Source organism: Macrobrachium nipponense, chromosome 26 (genome assembly GCF_015104395.2).
Source record: "Macrobrachium nipponense isolate FS-2020 chromosome 26, ASM1510439v2, whole genome shotgun sequence".
NCBI lineage: Eukaryota > Metazoa > Arthropoda > Malacostraca > Decapoda > Palaemonidae > Macrobrachium > Macrobrachium nipponense.
In genome coordinates this window covers 44,074,409-44,092,148 of record NC_087215.1, presented here as the reverse complement: position 1 = coordinate 44,092,148, position 17,740 = coordinate 44,074,409, and the positions used below count along the sequence as shown (strand labels likewise).

Below are 17,740 nucleotides of genomic sequence, written 5' to 3'. Positions count from 1 at the left end.
ACCAAAGGGTAACAGAGATAATCTCGTGCTGGTTCAGAGTATCATGAAATATGCGTACTTAAGTGCTGAGTTTGCATACACTGTTGCAAAATCTTTCCTTGGATGAGGGTATGCTTCCTTAAAAATGAAGATTATTGATGAAAGTTTATAAACCCCAGAAACCTGACAAGTATAATACAAAATTTTATTCTTAATGTGAAGCTGAAAGCCAATATGTCCTGGACTTTCACGTTTATCATGGTATTGCACACGCTCTGCAATACTGTGCTTGGACTATTGGCACCATATCCAAATAAAGGATACCATGTCTTCATTGCTAATTTTTATAACTTTGTCACCTTGCCTGAATAACTTTTGGAATATGGCACACACACTACTGGCACTTTGCGACTTACAAGAGGAGCACCGAAGTTATTGAAAGCACTTGTGGATTCTAAGGTGCCCACAATGGACTACCACCGCAAAGGAAATGTCTTCATGATGTGATGGCAGGGCACCTGGTTGACACTATAAATCATGAATGCTGATGGTGTCAAAGTAGAAGAGTACCTGTATTACAAGTAAATGGAAGCAGGACAAGTCAATGCTGCAATGAAGTATAAGAGAGTTGATAAATTGATTTAACCACCCAGAGGAGTACCAAGTAGACAAATAAGTTTGTACTTTATCTGATCAGGGTGTCTATTGCACAATGCTCATACACTTTACCTGAAGTACAAAATAAATGTAAGGAAGCTGACTCTGCTAGAATTCTGCGAAATGGCATGAGATGCACTACAGGCAGCCCTCGGTTAGCAGCAGGGGTTCCGTTCCTGGCCACCGACGCCAAGCGATTTTCGACGCTGAGCGATTTTAAAGCCTACGGCCACCTCACACCTTCTTTCGAAACTCTAGACCAGTCAAAGGCGCCGTAATCCCACAATGGCGCAATAAGTAAAATTATATGTATGCAGTATAGTACTATAGAATTTACTGTACAGTACATGTGGGTGTCTAGAGTATGTAAAGATATAATAAAGTTTATACAGTGTACAGGTAGCTGTAGTGTTCTGGTTATGATCATTAGTCTTACGATAATCCGATTTTATGAGAGATCAAATTACAATGGCCTAACTTTATCCATCTTCTAGTTACATAAGTTCAATAACAGCAAAAGAGAATGATGAAAGTATGATTTTAACGTTATACTCGTTGCGTGAACGTGTACAGCCATGAACAACCGAACGAGAAACTTTTTTTTTTTCTAAGTACAACCGAACTGGATAACATCTGTTTGGCTTGTATTTCAATCATCGTACTACAGTACAACATTACCGTATTTGTTATAAATGGCGTTATGTATAGAATAGAACTGAGATATCTTAATGTAATAACTTTATTCGCTATAGATCAGAGCTCAATATAGATTAAAGATCAAACGGGAAATATACTATTAAATTTATACCTAGTTATAACTGAAGCTGAGAAAACTGTTCAAGCTGCTAATGACTATTATCGTACATCGGCAACAAGGATAAAACTGCAGTAAATGTCTGCCATCAAACACAACTGTAGATAAAATTGGGATAAAATCATTTTAATAAAAACTACTGTGCTTGAAAGAACACATTTTACTGTTGGTTTCACGCCAATATAAGATAAATAACATAAAGTTCGTATTACGATGATATAAAGGATTATTGCGAACGGAAGCACGTAATTTTTTTACGCAATAAACATGCCGCCAACGTAATCTGTTAACGAAAAAAAAAGTAGTTCACATTCACAACGAGACATATTCAATAAATATTTCCACCTAAAAACACGCTGTATAAGGAAAAATAACTTTGTCTCATATAAGTCAAGTATCTAGATATTCGTTTATGCTAACTAGAAGCAAGAGCATTCGCTCAGAATTGCGTTATGGTGAAACAAACTCGTATTCATCAGCTGATTTCAAACCACAACATTGGCCGCTCCGCGGAATACTGGCTTAAATTTGCCGTAGTATTTTAAAATACAATAATATGAGAATACATACAATATTCTTGGATACAGTGAAATAATGTATAACTTTTTAAAGGATTTATGGAAAAGATGCATAATTAATAAAATAACACAATGCATTTTTCGGAACTGGCGGACAAGAACGAACATGAAAAAAACATTCCCCTGACAACGTGGAGCCTTAATTTGTATCTTATTTCTGTACAAAAATGAAAATATCTTTACGTAATATATTTTCATACACATTTTAAACATAAAAGCATAAAAATTTAAAAAATCGACACATTGATCGCTAAATTTGCACTCTTTTTAACTCTATATTTTCGGAAGAGCGGCAGACGGCGGCATACAAGAACGAACTTGAAATAACATCGTAGTCGATAACTTGAAGGGCAGTTTAAAAAACTGCCTTTTTATCATATTTCTGCACAGAAATAAAAATACCCTATTTGTAATACATTTTCATACACATTTAAACATAAAAGCATAAACATTTATAAAATCGACACATCGATCGCTAATTTGCACTTTTTTTTTAAATCTATATTTTCGGAAGAGCGACAGGCGGCGGCTCACAAGAAAGAACATGAAAAAACATCGTATTTGATAACGTAAAGGGCAGTTTCAAAAGCTGCCTTTGTATTATATTTCTGTACAGAAATAAATATACCTTTTACGTAATACATTTTCATACACATTTTAAACAAAAGCATGAACATTTATAAATCGACACATCCATAGCTAAATTTGCACTTATGTAACTCGATATTTTCGGCATAGAACAGCGTCAGAGGCATATATTTTACCCTAATACCTACGTAATAACTCTCCATAAAATTTGTTAATATAATTTGCATAGCCTTTATGGTCTGAACGACATTTCTACAAATGTATGAACTCGTTAGACAATGGCGCTAGCGGCGCTGTTAACTGAAAATGGTGCCGTAAAGATACCTTGAAAATGCCTTATTTTTTTAATGAATATTTTTGACGACCGCTGTATAACCGATTTGCTGTTGAGTGATTGCGCCGTTAACCGCGGGCCGCCTGTACTCTTCTTCAATATCACAGAAAAGCCTGCTAGTGGCAATGAACTGCCTCATGCTACTTAGCTGCCTGTTGATCAGCCGGGATACTTTTGCCTTACTACCCACCAGTCCCACTCTTCTGTTGACTCTGCTGAGCCTGTTGTGTTAGTGGGAAACAATAATACTGCCAATCTCATGTCTATAGACATTATCACTCACTCATGTCTTCAAGCAGCTAATGCAGCAGGAAGACGGAAGTATCGCACCCTTCACAAGGAAGGGGATGTGGCCAGCAACCATAAACACCCATTTGTAATTCCTTCAGCCACTGTAGCAAACATTTCTTGGTTGCTTTCAACGGTTGTGCATGGATGGTAGATCTTGTCGTCTTTGCATTTTTGGTGTACATTCCTGATTTTATTTTATGAATGTAACATGTTTGTTTATTTGAGAGAGAGAGAGAGAGAGAGAGAGAGAGAGAGAGAGAGAGAGAGAGAGAGAGAGAGAGAGAGAGAGAGAGAAGAGAGAGGGAGAGAGAGAGAGTAGAGAGAGAGAGAGAGAGAGAGAGAGAGAGCCACTTCTGTAAGGTAAGGAACACATGATGCAAATATGTCATTTGTTTTGTTATATTTTCCTGGCTATAGTTACGTTTTGCACTGTAGCAACTAGATAATTTACCTAGGTGTAATATTCATAAAATCGAGGACTTTACAGCAAGTACTTTTGAAAAATTATTTTGAAGGAAGTGCAAGATTTTCTATGCTATATTTTTACTACTTATTTCACCTACATGAAGTTATTTTAGGTCTTTTGATGCCATTGTACAGAGTATTTTTTCAGTTGCAAATCAATACACAATTGAGCAGTTGACCATGAAAATTGTTTGAGCTACACATCTTTGAAAAAAACTTTTTTTTTTTTTTTTTTTTTTTGCCTACATTGCATGGGTGACTAGCACTTTTCCAGCAAAAAACATGATGTTACTTTGCCATTAATTTTTCATAATTTCCTTAGTTTCAATAACCAGGCAATTTATTTGAGTATACTATGAATTTACGACAATGACTTAATCGCTAATATTTTTGTGGGAGGTGCCAAATTTTTACACACCTCATAATTTCTACTCATTATTCAACCTACATAAAGTTATTTTGGGGGATTGTTTTTTTTGCCATTTTATAACACAATCATTCAGCTGCAAAATGAAGCAAAAATTAGCAGTTTACCTTGAAAACTGTGAGAGTTATTTGCCTTTGAACAAAAAAGGTACAAGAATTTTTCATGTGTATCACACAGTGACCGACACTTTTCTTGGAAAGCTTGACACTACTCCGTCATTTATTTTACCATATTTCTAATTTGCCCGACCTCAGAATTAATCCTGAATAGGTACTTCCCACTTTTCTGAGAATCACTCGGGTCGAGGTTGACCCACATGCACCGTTAAAAGGTTAGTGATTGAAAATCAAAGTTATTACATAATTTCTCAATGAACAGTGTGCATAGCCATTTGACTTTGTTGTGTTGGAAAGTTTGGCTGGTTCGTGTACCTGCGCCATGCGTCACCATCCGAGTGGCTGAGATGCCATATATTGCCATATGGTCCAATTTCCTTCCAGTGCCACTTTCTGGATTTTTTTGCAAAAAGCAAAGTTTTTAGGTAAACGTCGCATATTGAGTATTATTCACTCTAACAGTGTTTTATAATGCTGGAATACATCAGAGGATGATGTATCTATAAAATAAATGCCTTTGTGAATTGCTAACACGCCGTATATGGCCATAAGGTCGCCATTTGGTCCAGTCCCCTTCAAGTGCTAATTTCTGTGGTTTGTGAATATCAAAGTTATTACGTAGCCAATTCATGTTATATTGGAAATTGTTTTGGGATGTTTTGCAGAACACATGCGCGACTCTGGGAGCAGCTGAGATGCTATATACTGCCAATTTGGTCCATTTTCCTTTGAGTGCCAGTCTCTGGTTGTTTTGCAAAAAGCAAAGTTTTTAGGTAAACATTGCATTTGCATATTGAGTAGTATTCATTCTAACAGTGTTTTGTAATGTTGAAATATGTCGGAGGATGATGTATCTTTAAAATTAATGCCTTTGTGAATGGCTAACACACTGTATATGGCCATATGGGCCAGTCCGTTTCAAGTGCCAATTTCTGTGTTTTTTTGTAAATATCAAAGTCATTACTTAGCCAATTCATGTAGGACTGTGTGCATAATAGTAAACTAGTATACATATTTTTCTTTATTGGAAATTGTTTGGGGATGTTTTGAGGAACACGTGTGCGACTCTGGGAGAGGCTGAGATGCCATATACCATCAATATGGTCCATTTTCCTTTACCCTTCGAGTGCCAATTTCTGTTTGTTTGTTTGTGAACAGCTAAGTTATTACGTAGCCAATTCATGTGAGACTGTGTGTATAATAGCAAATTAGTAGTTTTTTTATATTGCAAAATGTTTTACTATGTAGTGCGTAAACACCTGCGTGACCTTGGAAGTGGCTGAGATGCCATATATCGCCATATGGTCATTTTCCCTTCGAATGCAACTTTCTGGTTTTTTTGAAAAAAGCATAGTTATTAGGTAAACGTTGCATATTGAACAGTGTTCATGCTGGTATAGTTTTGTTTTATTATTGGAATATATTGAAGGAGGGTGAGTTGTATCGCGTGCATCCCCGGGCCATTGGCCGAGATGCCCTTGTTGGGCCAATTCTGTTTGAGTGCTCATTTCTAATGTTTTGCTTTTTTTTCAGTCATGGCTTCCAGGAGACAGAGAGGTCTGGGGGAAGATGCAATCAATGCACTCCTCAATCAGTTTGAGAGTGACTGCAAGAATGAACTGGAGTTGCAGGCTGAAGTAGAGGAAGAGGAATCTGCCAACATTTTCTTTGAGGAGGAAGACAATGACCCGAGTGGGCAAGCTGGCAACTCAGAAGAGGACAGGGAAGAGGAGGCATCGGGGTTTAGTGGGACTGTTCCCATTGTTGTAACAACAACAACAACAAGTACTAAAACCACCGCACCTACACTTGGTCCGTCAACCTCTCTGCCTGAGGACTCGCTCTCCCCAGTCGAGCTTAGGAGTAGGAAGAGGAGGAAGGGTGCCCTCCAGCCCGCCCGGGGAGCTCCTATCCAGCGAATTGGCAGTGAGGTTGTCCAAGCACGTGATGGGACCAAGTGGCAGAGAGATCCCAATGCCTCCCTACCCCCTATCTCTACGCCAAGGATTGAAGCTGGAGGTCCCACCGATGTCACTGTTGGAGTGGAAAGAGTGAGTGACATATTCTCGCCTCTTTCTGTCTGATGTTATGTTAACGGAGATTGTCTTGCGAACCAATGATCATCTTGCCCTTTTGAGGGATAATGGTTAGGGGCAATGTTGCCCTCAGGGACATGGACCTGAGGGAACTGAAGGCATTCATTGAGATCCTGATAATGTCTGCTGTAAGATCAAGACAATAACACCACAACAAGCGACATGCGGGATCTTCCAGAAGGCAATCCTTCGTACTGTTGTACAATGAGTGAAGAGTGATTAGTTTCGAAGACTGCCACCAGAGATGAGCGAGTGAGGAAAGATCGCCTTGCCCCCATTTGCAAAGTCTTTGATCATGTGGTGGATAATTGCCAAAAAAATTACTCTCCAGGGCCTCATCTCACTGTGGACGAACAGCTTGTTCCATTTAGGGGTTGCTGTACCTTCCGAATGTATATTCCCAGCAAGCCAGCCAAGGAAGTTCACAGATTTCCATTTTCTTTTTTCTTGTATGTAATTGCTTTTTTATTTATTCATAATTGTTCCTTTGTTTATTATATAATAATTTCTTATTAGGAATAAGAATTGAAATATGATATCTTATGTGTTTATAAAATATGTTCTCTCTCTCTCTCTCTCTCTCTGATTATTATTATTATTATCAATATTATTATTATTATTATTATTATTACATACTAACTTTATATTACTTTGCTTTTTATTTGACATGATTTTACTTTTTAGATACTAATTCTATTCTCTCTTCCTATAGGTGCGGCATCAAGCTTGTGTTGGTGTGTGATGCCGATTCGCATTACATATGTAATGCAATTGTTTACTTGGGGAAGGACACAGTGAGGGTGCCGAGAGGACAGACGTTGGGAGAAGTTCACCATGACAAAGCTTCTGGAACCTTTTCACCGAAGGGGTCGCACAGTGACGACTCATAACTTCTTTACAACCTTACCTCTCGCCTTATCACTCGCTGACAATGGCATGTTTTTTTGTGGCACCATTCAGCAGAAACCTTATATTCCTAAGGAACATTCTGAGAAGGTGCTTCCCGTCAAGGACTCAGTGGCCGTGTTCAATTATGAACACAAGTTGACTCTCCAATGTCAGCAAGTCAGCAGGAGTCAGAAGTTGATGCTGTTGAGTTCCCTGCATCATGATTCGTCTGAAATCGAAAGACGTAAGACAGACATTCAGATGTTTTATAATGCAATTAAAGGGGGTGTAGACACATTCGATCAGATGTGTTCTACAGCAAATTGTGTTCGTAAGACACGACGCTGGCCACTTTGTCTTTTCTATGGGATATTGAACATAATTATGGTAAATTCTTCTGTTCTCTATACGTCCATGCCGTCGGCACAGAGTCTGACTAGGGATAGGTTGCTCAAGGAGTTTGCCATATTATTTTGTGCTACCCTATTAAGTCATCAGTACTTTATGGTGACCAACTTGTCAAGGCCCTTGCGTATCCTGATGGCGGGTACGTTTAGGCTAGCTGAGCCGGAGCAGAGACCTCTTCCTGCCACTGGCCACGTCAAACTGCCCAAGCGTGTTTGCTGCCAAAGCTGCCCATCTAGACAAGACGAACACAGCATGTTTGCGATGCAACGGGCCCATCTGCCTACTGCATCAAACCGTCTTGCGTCCGAAGTGTCTTCTATGTAGGTAAGTTACATCATGAAACTTTTTTTTACTGCTTGTTTGCATAAATACTATAATTCTAATCTTAACAAAATATATATATCATCCATTTTTTACCTAAAATATTGCGATAATTTTTTATATTTTTGTCGATATTTCCAAATTTTCTAAATTATTCCCTTTTCAAAGTTTCTTTTTGGTCATATTTTTTCATAGCTGCAAAATAATGATCAAACATCCAGCAAGCCATCATAAAAGTTTCATGCAAATCCACGAATAATAGATGACTAAATAAAACCTCGAAATTGACATACCCTTCTTCCATTTCAGGTAGCAAATTTGGCCGTCACACTTGGCGTGGTTGGGGGCCCATTTACTGTGCGTATCCGTTAGGTAAGTTGCCATACTGCTATATATTCTTGTTCTCTATAGAATTTATGATATTCTGGTAGATTTTCACATATCATAACTTATAATAGTTACAGCCCTTTTTTTTAAGAAATTTTCATGGTAAAAAGAGGTCAACAAATGACCTTTACATTGGAGTAAGTTTTTTGGGTCAGATTTTTTTTTTTATGACAGCAAAATAATGTTAAAACCTCCAGCAAACCACCATAATAGTTTTATGCAAATCCACACATAATTAGATAAGTACGTAAATAACACATTGAAAATTACATTCCATTCCTCCATTTCAGGTGGTAGATGTGGCTGTCGCAGGTGTCGGCTGCGGCCATTTTGTTGGCAAATTCGAAAGGTACGTTGCCATACCACTATATATTACTGTTCTCTAAAGAATTTGTTGTATTCTGGTAGCTTTTATCAGTTTTGAAATATTTTCATATAAATAACAAAAAGTGCCAAAATTTCAACCCCTGGTCAACTTTGACTCGACCGAAATGGTTGAAAAACACAATTGTAAGCTAAAACTCTTAGATTCTAGTAATATCTAATCATTTACCTTCATTTTGCAACAAATTGGAAGTCTCTAGCACGATATTTCGATTTATGGTGAATTTTTTAATAAAACTTTTTCCTTCGCCCACTCGGTAACTCTTGACGAAATAATCAGAAACTCTTTCGTCGGATTGTCGTAATGTTTGCACCGTTTAATATTAGCAGTTACATAAAGTTTTATATATGAAAATATGCACAATTTCATGTAGAATACAACAAAAACAACTCATGGTTGTAGCTTTTATCAGTTTTGAAATATTTTCATATAAATAACGATAAGTGCCAAAATTTCAACATTCGGTCTCAACTTTGACTCGACTGAAACGGTCGAAAAACGCAATTGTAAGCTAAAACTCTTACATTCTAGTAACAATCAATAAATTACCTTCATTCTGCAACAAATTGGAAGTCTCTAGCACAATATTTTGATTTATGGTGAATTTAAAAAAAAATCATTTTCCTTACATCCGCGCGGTAATTCTGCCGAAATAATCAGAAATTCTTTCGTCAGATTGTCGTAATGTTTGCACAGTTTTATATTAGCCATTATATAAAGTTTTATATATGAAAATGTGTGCAATTTCATGTAGAATACAACAAAAAATAACTCATGGTTGTAGCTTTGATCAGTTTTGAAATATTTTCATATAAATAACTATAAATAGAAAAAATTCGACCTTCAGTCAACTTTAACTCGACCGAAATGGTCGAAAAATGCAATTGTAAGCTACAACACTTTGTCTAGCAATATTCAATCAATTACCTTCATTTTGCAACAAACGGGAAGTCTCTAGCACAATATTTCGATTTATGGTGAATTTTTGATAACTTTTTTTACATCCGCACGTTACAAATTCATGCATCATATTGTGATAATATTTTCTGTGTGTTGCTTTGATAGTTTTACAATTTGTTACATACCAAAATCATCGCAATTTAGTGAATACAACGAAAACAAAATTAACTCATTAGCTTTAACCGTTTTGCTCACAGTGCGATTTGTATACAATTATATATGACTTTTTTTTCGTGCTGTCAAACACACTAATATTTATATATGATAATATTTTTTTTTTGATGGTGCATAATAAACTTCAGGCAATGACAAGAAAAGGAGGCCAAAATGAACTTACACCCGAACAAAGTGTAAAATGTCTTTTAGCAGGGGGAGCTGTCACATGCATTTATTCATTGCAATGCACAGGCAGGCTCAAAGATATACAATTTTGAAAGAAAATTTAATTAAATGCTCATAAGTCAATAGGACCACACAAGAAGCATCATAATGCACTACCTACCAATTAGCAATTCGCTACGCAGGGAACCCTCACAGAAATCTCCTACCTACTCTGCCCTTTCAGCCTTAACATTCTGCCATTGTATTTTCCTTGCTTCCTCCTGTGTGTGCTGTCACGATTCCTTTTTCTAGAACACCTGCATCTTGGGGCTGTCAACAAGATGCCAGGCCATAGCACCGGAAAGTTAACGGTAAAAGCCTGCCTTGGAGAAAGGCGGGAACACCAAAAGAACCACCATAAAAGGTGTCAGAGGTCACCGGTCTTTTCTGACCCCCTCCCCTTCTCTCACAAAGTAGCCTTTAGATGTGAAGTTGGATGCATCCTCACTGTACCTTTGTAGTACATTAAGTCTGGCTCAACATTTAAGACTTCTTCTCCAGGATAACAGGGACAGTGAAAATTGGAACTGTCTGACACATATTTTTCGATTATACTTCTTACTCTGCTCTCACATTCACTACCTTGCAACCTCCTTTGGAGCCTATGTACCTATGTAAAGTGGTGTAATCTCACTTGTGTAAAGTAACTCAGAGGTATTAACCAGTTTGCATTTTAGTTACTTTTGAGTGATTTCCCCTCTCAGCCTTCAGCATTCCCAAGTTAAACGGGTTAATTGTTTTACAATCCAGTGACAGTGCATTTGTACTACAGAATAGGTGATTGAGAAGCAGTGTGTCATCTGCTAACCATGGTACCCTTCTGCCCATCTTCCCTGTCAGAAGAATCAAGATTTTACATCTGAAAGGACTATTTAATTGCAACCCTGTTACACAGTTCTGTTTCATCTTTCTCTAAGCTTAGAGGTTCTTAAACACAGTGTGGCTATCATAGCATAAGGTTAAGCTAACCTAGGTCTAACCTTAAAGCTTCTTCATCCATTGTATCATCCCTGTAAGATCCTCTAGAGAAGCTTATCTAAAAATTATTTACATTTGGCACTATTTGCTTTGTGAATGAATTCAATTACAATGCCATGGAGCCAGTAATGAAGCTCGTGTGTCATCTTTCTTCTGATTTGTGAATGACATACAGAGCCAGTCCCCGGTTATCGGCGGACTCGATTATAGGCGACCCGGTTTTATGGCGCTTGTCTAGCACCATAAAATCGGCGATTTATGATGCCATGACAGGACAAGTTTTGTTTATCAGCTCCATAAGGCACCTTATGGCCCCATCAAACACTGAGTTTCGGTTAATGGCGTTTTCGCTTGTCGGCACACCCCCGGAAACGGAACCCCTGCCGATAACCAGGGTCTACCTGTATCCTATGAAGTCAATACTTGGTTTTCCCTTCATCTCCACTGATATTACACTGCAGTAACTTTCTGTTTACAAGTGTGGCCCTCAGTCAGATGTATTTAGAAATACAGTAAAAATTAAAAGTCCCATTGCAACCACCTTGCAAGCCACACATAAAAATGGGTAGATAAAAATAAAATTAAAATATGGGTACGGAAACCACTTGCTAAACCACCAGGCAACATTGGTCCTTCTACTAACCCTACCCTAAACACCATTTGAAAAACATGAGGAGGAGGCAGTTCTGACCACATGGTAGGGGTGTAAAAACATGACCACCGTAGGTCCTGCGTGTCATAAAAGGCAACTGAAAGGGTAGCTACTGCCTTAAAGTCTTACTTTTTAGTAAAAGGCTATGCCCACCACCAATAACTGTGGAAACTGCTACTTTGCAGTCTTACTTTTTAGTATAAGGCTCAGCCCACTGCCAGTAATTAGAAAGTGCTGCCTCGCAGATGGACTTTTTAGTCAAAAGCGAGGCCCACTGCCAATAACTGTGGTTGATGACAGCAAGGGCATGTGGTCATAAAAACACTTTGCCAAACAATAAACCATGCATGATGCTGGTAGAGGATGATGCCTTTTATAGAAGTCAGTGGAGAAGGGGCATCAGGTAACTGACCTTTTAACATGGGAATAACGGTGGGAAACTCGGATACAGAAGTGCCTCAGGTTACAAAATTAATCCGTTTCGAAGCAGCCTTCGTAACCTGATTTTTTCATATCTAGAACTACGTTTTACATGTAAATTGCCTAATTCGTTCCAAGCCCTACAAAAACACCACAGTAAATTTTATAATAAAGCTAAATTGACCAATAAACAATGAAATACAACATTTTGGACCATTCAATACTTAACCTAACCGTTTCTGTTCCTGTAAATAAAGTGTATTAGTGTACAGGGTACAAGAAATAGTGTATGTGTACGTACGTATGTAGTAAAATGTGGAACCTTCCCTTTCGAGTGAGGTGATGTCCGAAAGTGGCAACAGAGGGGGAGGACAAACGGCAGAAAGCATGAACACTTAACTTTACGAAACACATTAACAAATGGCAAAAAACATTAACACTTCTTGATTATCTCCATCTTCATCTCCATATAAAACATCCTCTTCTTTCCGTGGACTAAAGCAACATTCTTGGGACCCATGGCTAATAACGTAAGTCATTAAGTTCGCACACAACACGATAAAGTAACTTACAGTACAACAAAAGTGAAATCAGTAACACGAATTTACGTTACCAAACGAAATATATGTGAACGAACGAATTTCAGAGATGTTTATGATAATGCAAACGCAAAAAACGGTCAAGGAACGCCTTTACATAGAGGCATGATGGGACAGATGCTGACCAATAGGAGAGCAGGATCTTACGGCGGTGACTAGCATCAGGAACCAATGGGAGAACGGGAGGATGGTGGCGAGTCTACCGAGTTGGCGGCGTGCCAGTTTTAAAATTGTTCTCGGCGGCCCGGGCGAATCTCGGATTTTACCCTTTCGCAACCTGAACTATTTTCGTATACGAGAAGCAAAAAAATCTTCGACTTTGCTTTCATAACCTGAATTTTTCGTATGCAGGGACTTTTGTATATAGAGGTTCCACTGTACTGGTATTCTTGGCCATCAGCAATCTGGTTTTGTGAGGCTTGTCTAGTGCCAAAAATTGTAAAAATTGACGATTTCTGGTTATCGGCGCCAATAATAAGAGTACTGGTGCCAATATTTATCTAACAAAGGAGCCTCATAAATTGCCATTTTTCTGTAATCAGCGATTTTGGCTTATCATCAAGCCATTAGAATAGGACCGGCCCCAGCAAGACCCTGGGACTGCCTGTACTCAGAGTGTACACATAAACAAGGGAAATCCAGTCCAAGATAGTGAAAGACCCCAGAACAAAAGCAGCGGCACCTTCCAAGATTGATGAAAAGTCATTTATTTTGGAGTGACCTTCCAGGCTAATAAATCTCTTCTACAATACAAGAAAGGACAGACTGTAAAGAGTAAGAAGTGTTGGGTGTTCATTATTGTCAAGAGTGTGTTGTTAACAGTAAAAGTACGTAATGAATATGCCAGATTATTCTGAGTTGGTATAGGCACAGAAAAATCTGTGACCAGAGAGGGACCCAACAGCAGATTACTGGCCAGCCTTAAAAGGAACCTTAAATCTCTCTAGTGGCAGTATCTCAATGGGCAGCTGGTGCCTTGACCAATCTATTACGAGCTATCTGTCATAATTCCCTTTGAAAGGCAGCTACTATGCAGACAATTCAGCTATTTCAAGACAGGGTTAGCCCACAGATTTGCAGACTGGTGAGAAACAAAGGCCGATCTTTCCTCTCAACATCAAAAACTTTCAAAACCTCACCTCCTCCAAAGAGGCCCTAGAGAGGCAAGGTTCACCATCAACTTGAGCCACAAGTCCAACCATTATGCAGCCTGAAATTAAGTCAACAGACTCCACAGCTACTAGTTCAAATGAGGAGAAACAAATGCCTTCCATGTGATGCCATTTCACTGCAGGGTTGTTTGTTACCCCACAGACATGAGCAGTTTCATGCCATATGACTGGTGATAAACTTGCAGACCAAGCCACCTGTACTGACCAAGAAGAGGAAGGAAAAGTAAATGATGGGAATACTTTTTTGACCATTCTGCAAAAATCGGGGGAGTGTGTGATCAGTGATCCAAATGCACCAACAGGTAGGCGAGTGCAACCATGTACCTTTTTGTTCCTTAACACATTTGCCAAGGACAGAGCCAAGACAGACCACTCCCAATGGGATGAGCAAGACCAAGAATGTAGTGCTAATTTCAGGCAAGAAACTTTAGCCAAAGCTAAATGTTCAAAAAGGGCACAGGGAAGGTTCCATTGGAATGCCAAGAGAAGGCCTAAACACCTTCAGCAACTCTTCAGAGTTGAAACCATTGAAACTGGATTTATCACCACCAGGTACAGGCATACCCTCACTGGACCAAGCAAGGGGAGAGTGGACAGACACTGTCCCAGAAGCAGCAGCAGTGACCCAAGCATGCACAGAATGGGGATAATGGTGGACAAATTCCTCAATTGACTTCCTTCCTCCCATGAGCAGGCAACCAAAAGACACACTCAATGCAGTTCAAGGAAAGTATAACCCATTGACCTCTGCAAGGAGCACAAAAAGAATAAGTGTTGACAGTCACAAGTGACATTAATCTAGCACACCTCCAAGACAACTAATAATTTTTCCTAGGAAAAGAATTATCAGGCAACATCTTCCTTATAACAGCCAAACCAGATTAAATAAACAAGGTAAAGTCATCCACAATTCCAGGGTGAATGGTATTTATCAAGTGGGTGGTTCCCCACCCCTATAAATCATCTGCCACTAATTAACACCTAATTACCAAGCTTTGACAACTGAACCAGCTTTTGCTCAAATTATATCCATATAAAAGACGAAGGTGTATTCTTATAGGAACAAAAAGAAAATATTTCAAAGTTAGACAGGCAACAATCAAGAACACTGAATCAACACTTACCTTGACAAGAATACATTCTTCCTCAGGATTCTGTGAGCATCTTTCCCCTTCATATATAATCACTGAACACTCTGATGAAGTTGAACTAGGAAGAGGTAAATTTATACTGTGACGTGAGTGAGTAGGGGTGCCTCTACTGAAGACACATTCATTACTGTCCGTGTTTAAAATCTTGAAGATGAGATAAAGAATATCATGAAATTTAATGCAAGTACTTTGTTCACAATGTTAAGAAATTAAGAAATAAAAACATCACCAATAATAATAAAAATGTACTAAATAACAAAAACAATATTCATAACTACTAGTACTATAAACTGTGCACATCCAATTGATTTCATAATGCATGAAATGTGTCAAATTTTAAGATGTTTGTACTTTTCCCGACATACAAAACTGAAGTTCTTTATATAGGATTTAGCTTCAAATCCTAGCTGGAAATAGCCATTCAAACTTACTAACAAGGTAGTTAACTATCAACAAGTAGAGAGCAGACTGACTCCCCTTTTAGTCTGCGCTTCAATTGCCTTCTGGCCCAAGCACAAGATAACAGAGGACGCTGAGGCAGGCCATTAATGCAAAAGAACTTCTGGTTTGTATATTATGGAAAAAACAAATTACTTTTATTATTACTCTTAAAATGGTTTACCAGACCACCAAGATGATTATGAGCTCACATAGGGATGGCCCAAAGGATTGAAATGAATGTGACCTATTCAAAGACGTATCAGAATTACTTGTGTGTGCCTCTTTCTTTGATGATTTCCATTTTCCAACACTGAGATTTATGTTTTAATTTATTATTTTCAGATTCTTCATTGCATAAATTCTGCCATTTATTTTTAATAGTTCTTATACACTATGTAATGTAATCAATCACAAATAGAAATATTATAATTTGATCTTATCATATCAACTGCTTCTTTAGCTGCTTTATCAGCCTCTTCATTTCCTTTAATCCCTACATGGGCTGGGATACTACATACCCATTTATATATTTTTTCCATTAATATACAATTTGTCGAGTAAAAACAGAATGACTTCTATAGCGTTTCTTGAGTAGCTAAAAATCAAAATTTATTGAATATTAATTTTTTATAATTTTGATGCCTGATGTGATTGTACACAACACTGCTGTGAAGACCGACACTACCAGTAAAAGAGAACTGATATTCTTTGTTTTAGGTTATTGCTGCATAGCCGAATTCATATTCTGTGTAAACTGTGTAATGTGAACCTTTTCATCTTATATGATTTACGTACAGTAACCTTTCAATTACTGAGATTGCCATTATCTAGAAATCGACATTGTCCGACACACCTGGAGCATGGATCAAGGCCCCAAAGATATATGATATACAGTAACCCCTCAATTATCTGGATCATCATTATCTGGAACTCGACATTATCCAGTAACAACCAGACCCAAGGGACCAAAGTCCACAGATAGTATGTGATACAAAATAATCCTTTACTTACCCAGATCACCATTATCTGGCAAACTAAGACCAAAGACCAAGATCTCAAAGATATACAATGTATACAAATGGAAAAGAAAAACTGCTCTCTAATGGTTGGCCATTGATGCACGGCCTCAGGACTGAGAAAGGCTTAAGGGGGATGGGTGAGGCCTAAAGAAGTTTCCAAACAAGGTGGGCATGATGGCTGGGTACCACGGGAGAGGAGGGGCAGTAAGACTATGTAGAGAAGGGGTTCTTTTGGAAGGGTAGAGATGCAGCAGTGGGGTTATCATATACAGTCAACCTCTGCTATTTATGGACTTGCCTATTCGTGGATTTTTCTGTGACCATATAGTATACCCATTATTTACTGAAAATTTGTCTATTCGTGGTATTTTTCACAGAGAAATATTTACAAATTAAATACTTTCATATCATTGTTGTGACTAAATGCCCTTTTTTGATAAAACTATTAAAATATTCAAGTATAAGCATTTTTTTTAGGTTTTCTTGTGCTCTTATATATATATATATATATATATATATATATAAAAGGCAGTTCTATTTTAGATATTCAAGGGGGGGGGTCTACTGTACAAGCAGTCCCCAGTTAAAAACGATCTGGTTTTATGGTGCTTGTCTAGCGATGATGATAAATGAATTCTTGGATAAGCTCTATTATTGCCGATTTTTGGTTATCGTCATTTTGAGACCCAGACCTCAGCATCACGTCAAGACTCAAAATCGAGTTGCTCCTTGACTCCATCCAACAACTTGAAGCCTGGAGCATTGTGAGAACTACCGACGCCCTTCAACCCCTCCTACTTGCTGAAGCCCTTACGGAGAAGGGCTCGCACTCCAGCGGGATCCTCACCAAGGAGATGAAGAAAGCAGCGAAGGAGCTGAAGGAGAAAGAGAACATCACGGTGCTATGTGCGGACAAGATGGCAGCCTTTCTCTTGATTGATACTGCTGAATACCACGAGAAGCTGGATGCTATTTTGTACGACAAGAACAAGTTCAAAAGCCTAACAAGAAATCTGACAGACGACATCAAGAGGGAAGCCAATGGAGTCATCAACGCAGTAAATGCTGCGACAAACTGTCCACCTCCCGCCTATACAAGGAGACTACAACCTGGGTTATTCATATGGTAACATAAAAACCAACAAACAAGGAAATCACCTCCGGCCAATCATCACCCAGATGCCGCGCCCTACATACGCCTTGGCAAAACGTCAGCAGAATTCCTAGAAGTCA

At 38.4% G+C, this 17,740-nt stretch overlaps 1 protein-coding gene across 1 annotated transcript in view; it reads right to left on the bottom strand.

The window, feature by feature from the left end:
* LOC135200239 (heat shock 70 kDa protein 14-like) overlaps nucleotides 1-17,740 on the bottom strand; it is a gene marked incomplete in the record, with an annotated part of 291,697 nt that overhangs the window by 31,396 nt on the left and 242,561 nt on the right. Inside the window, 1 exon segment of the mRNA XM_064228688.1 lies at nucleotides 15,021-15,191. Coding sequence (XP_064084758.1) covers nucleotides 15,021-15,191 — 171 coding nt within the window.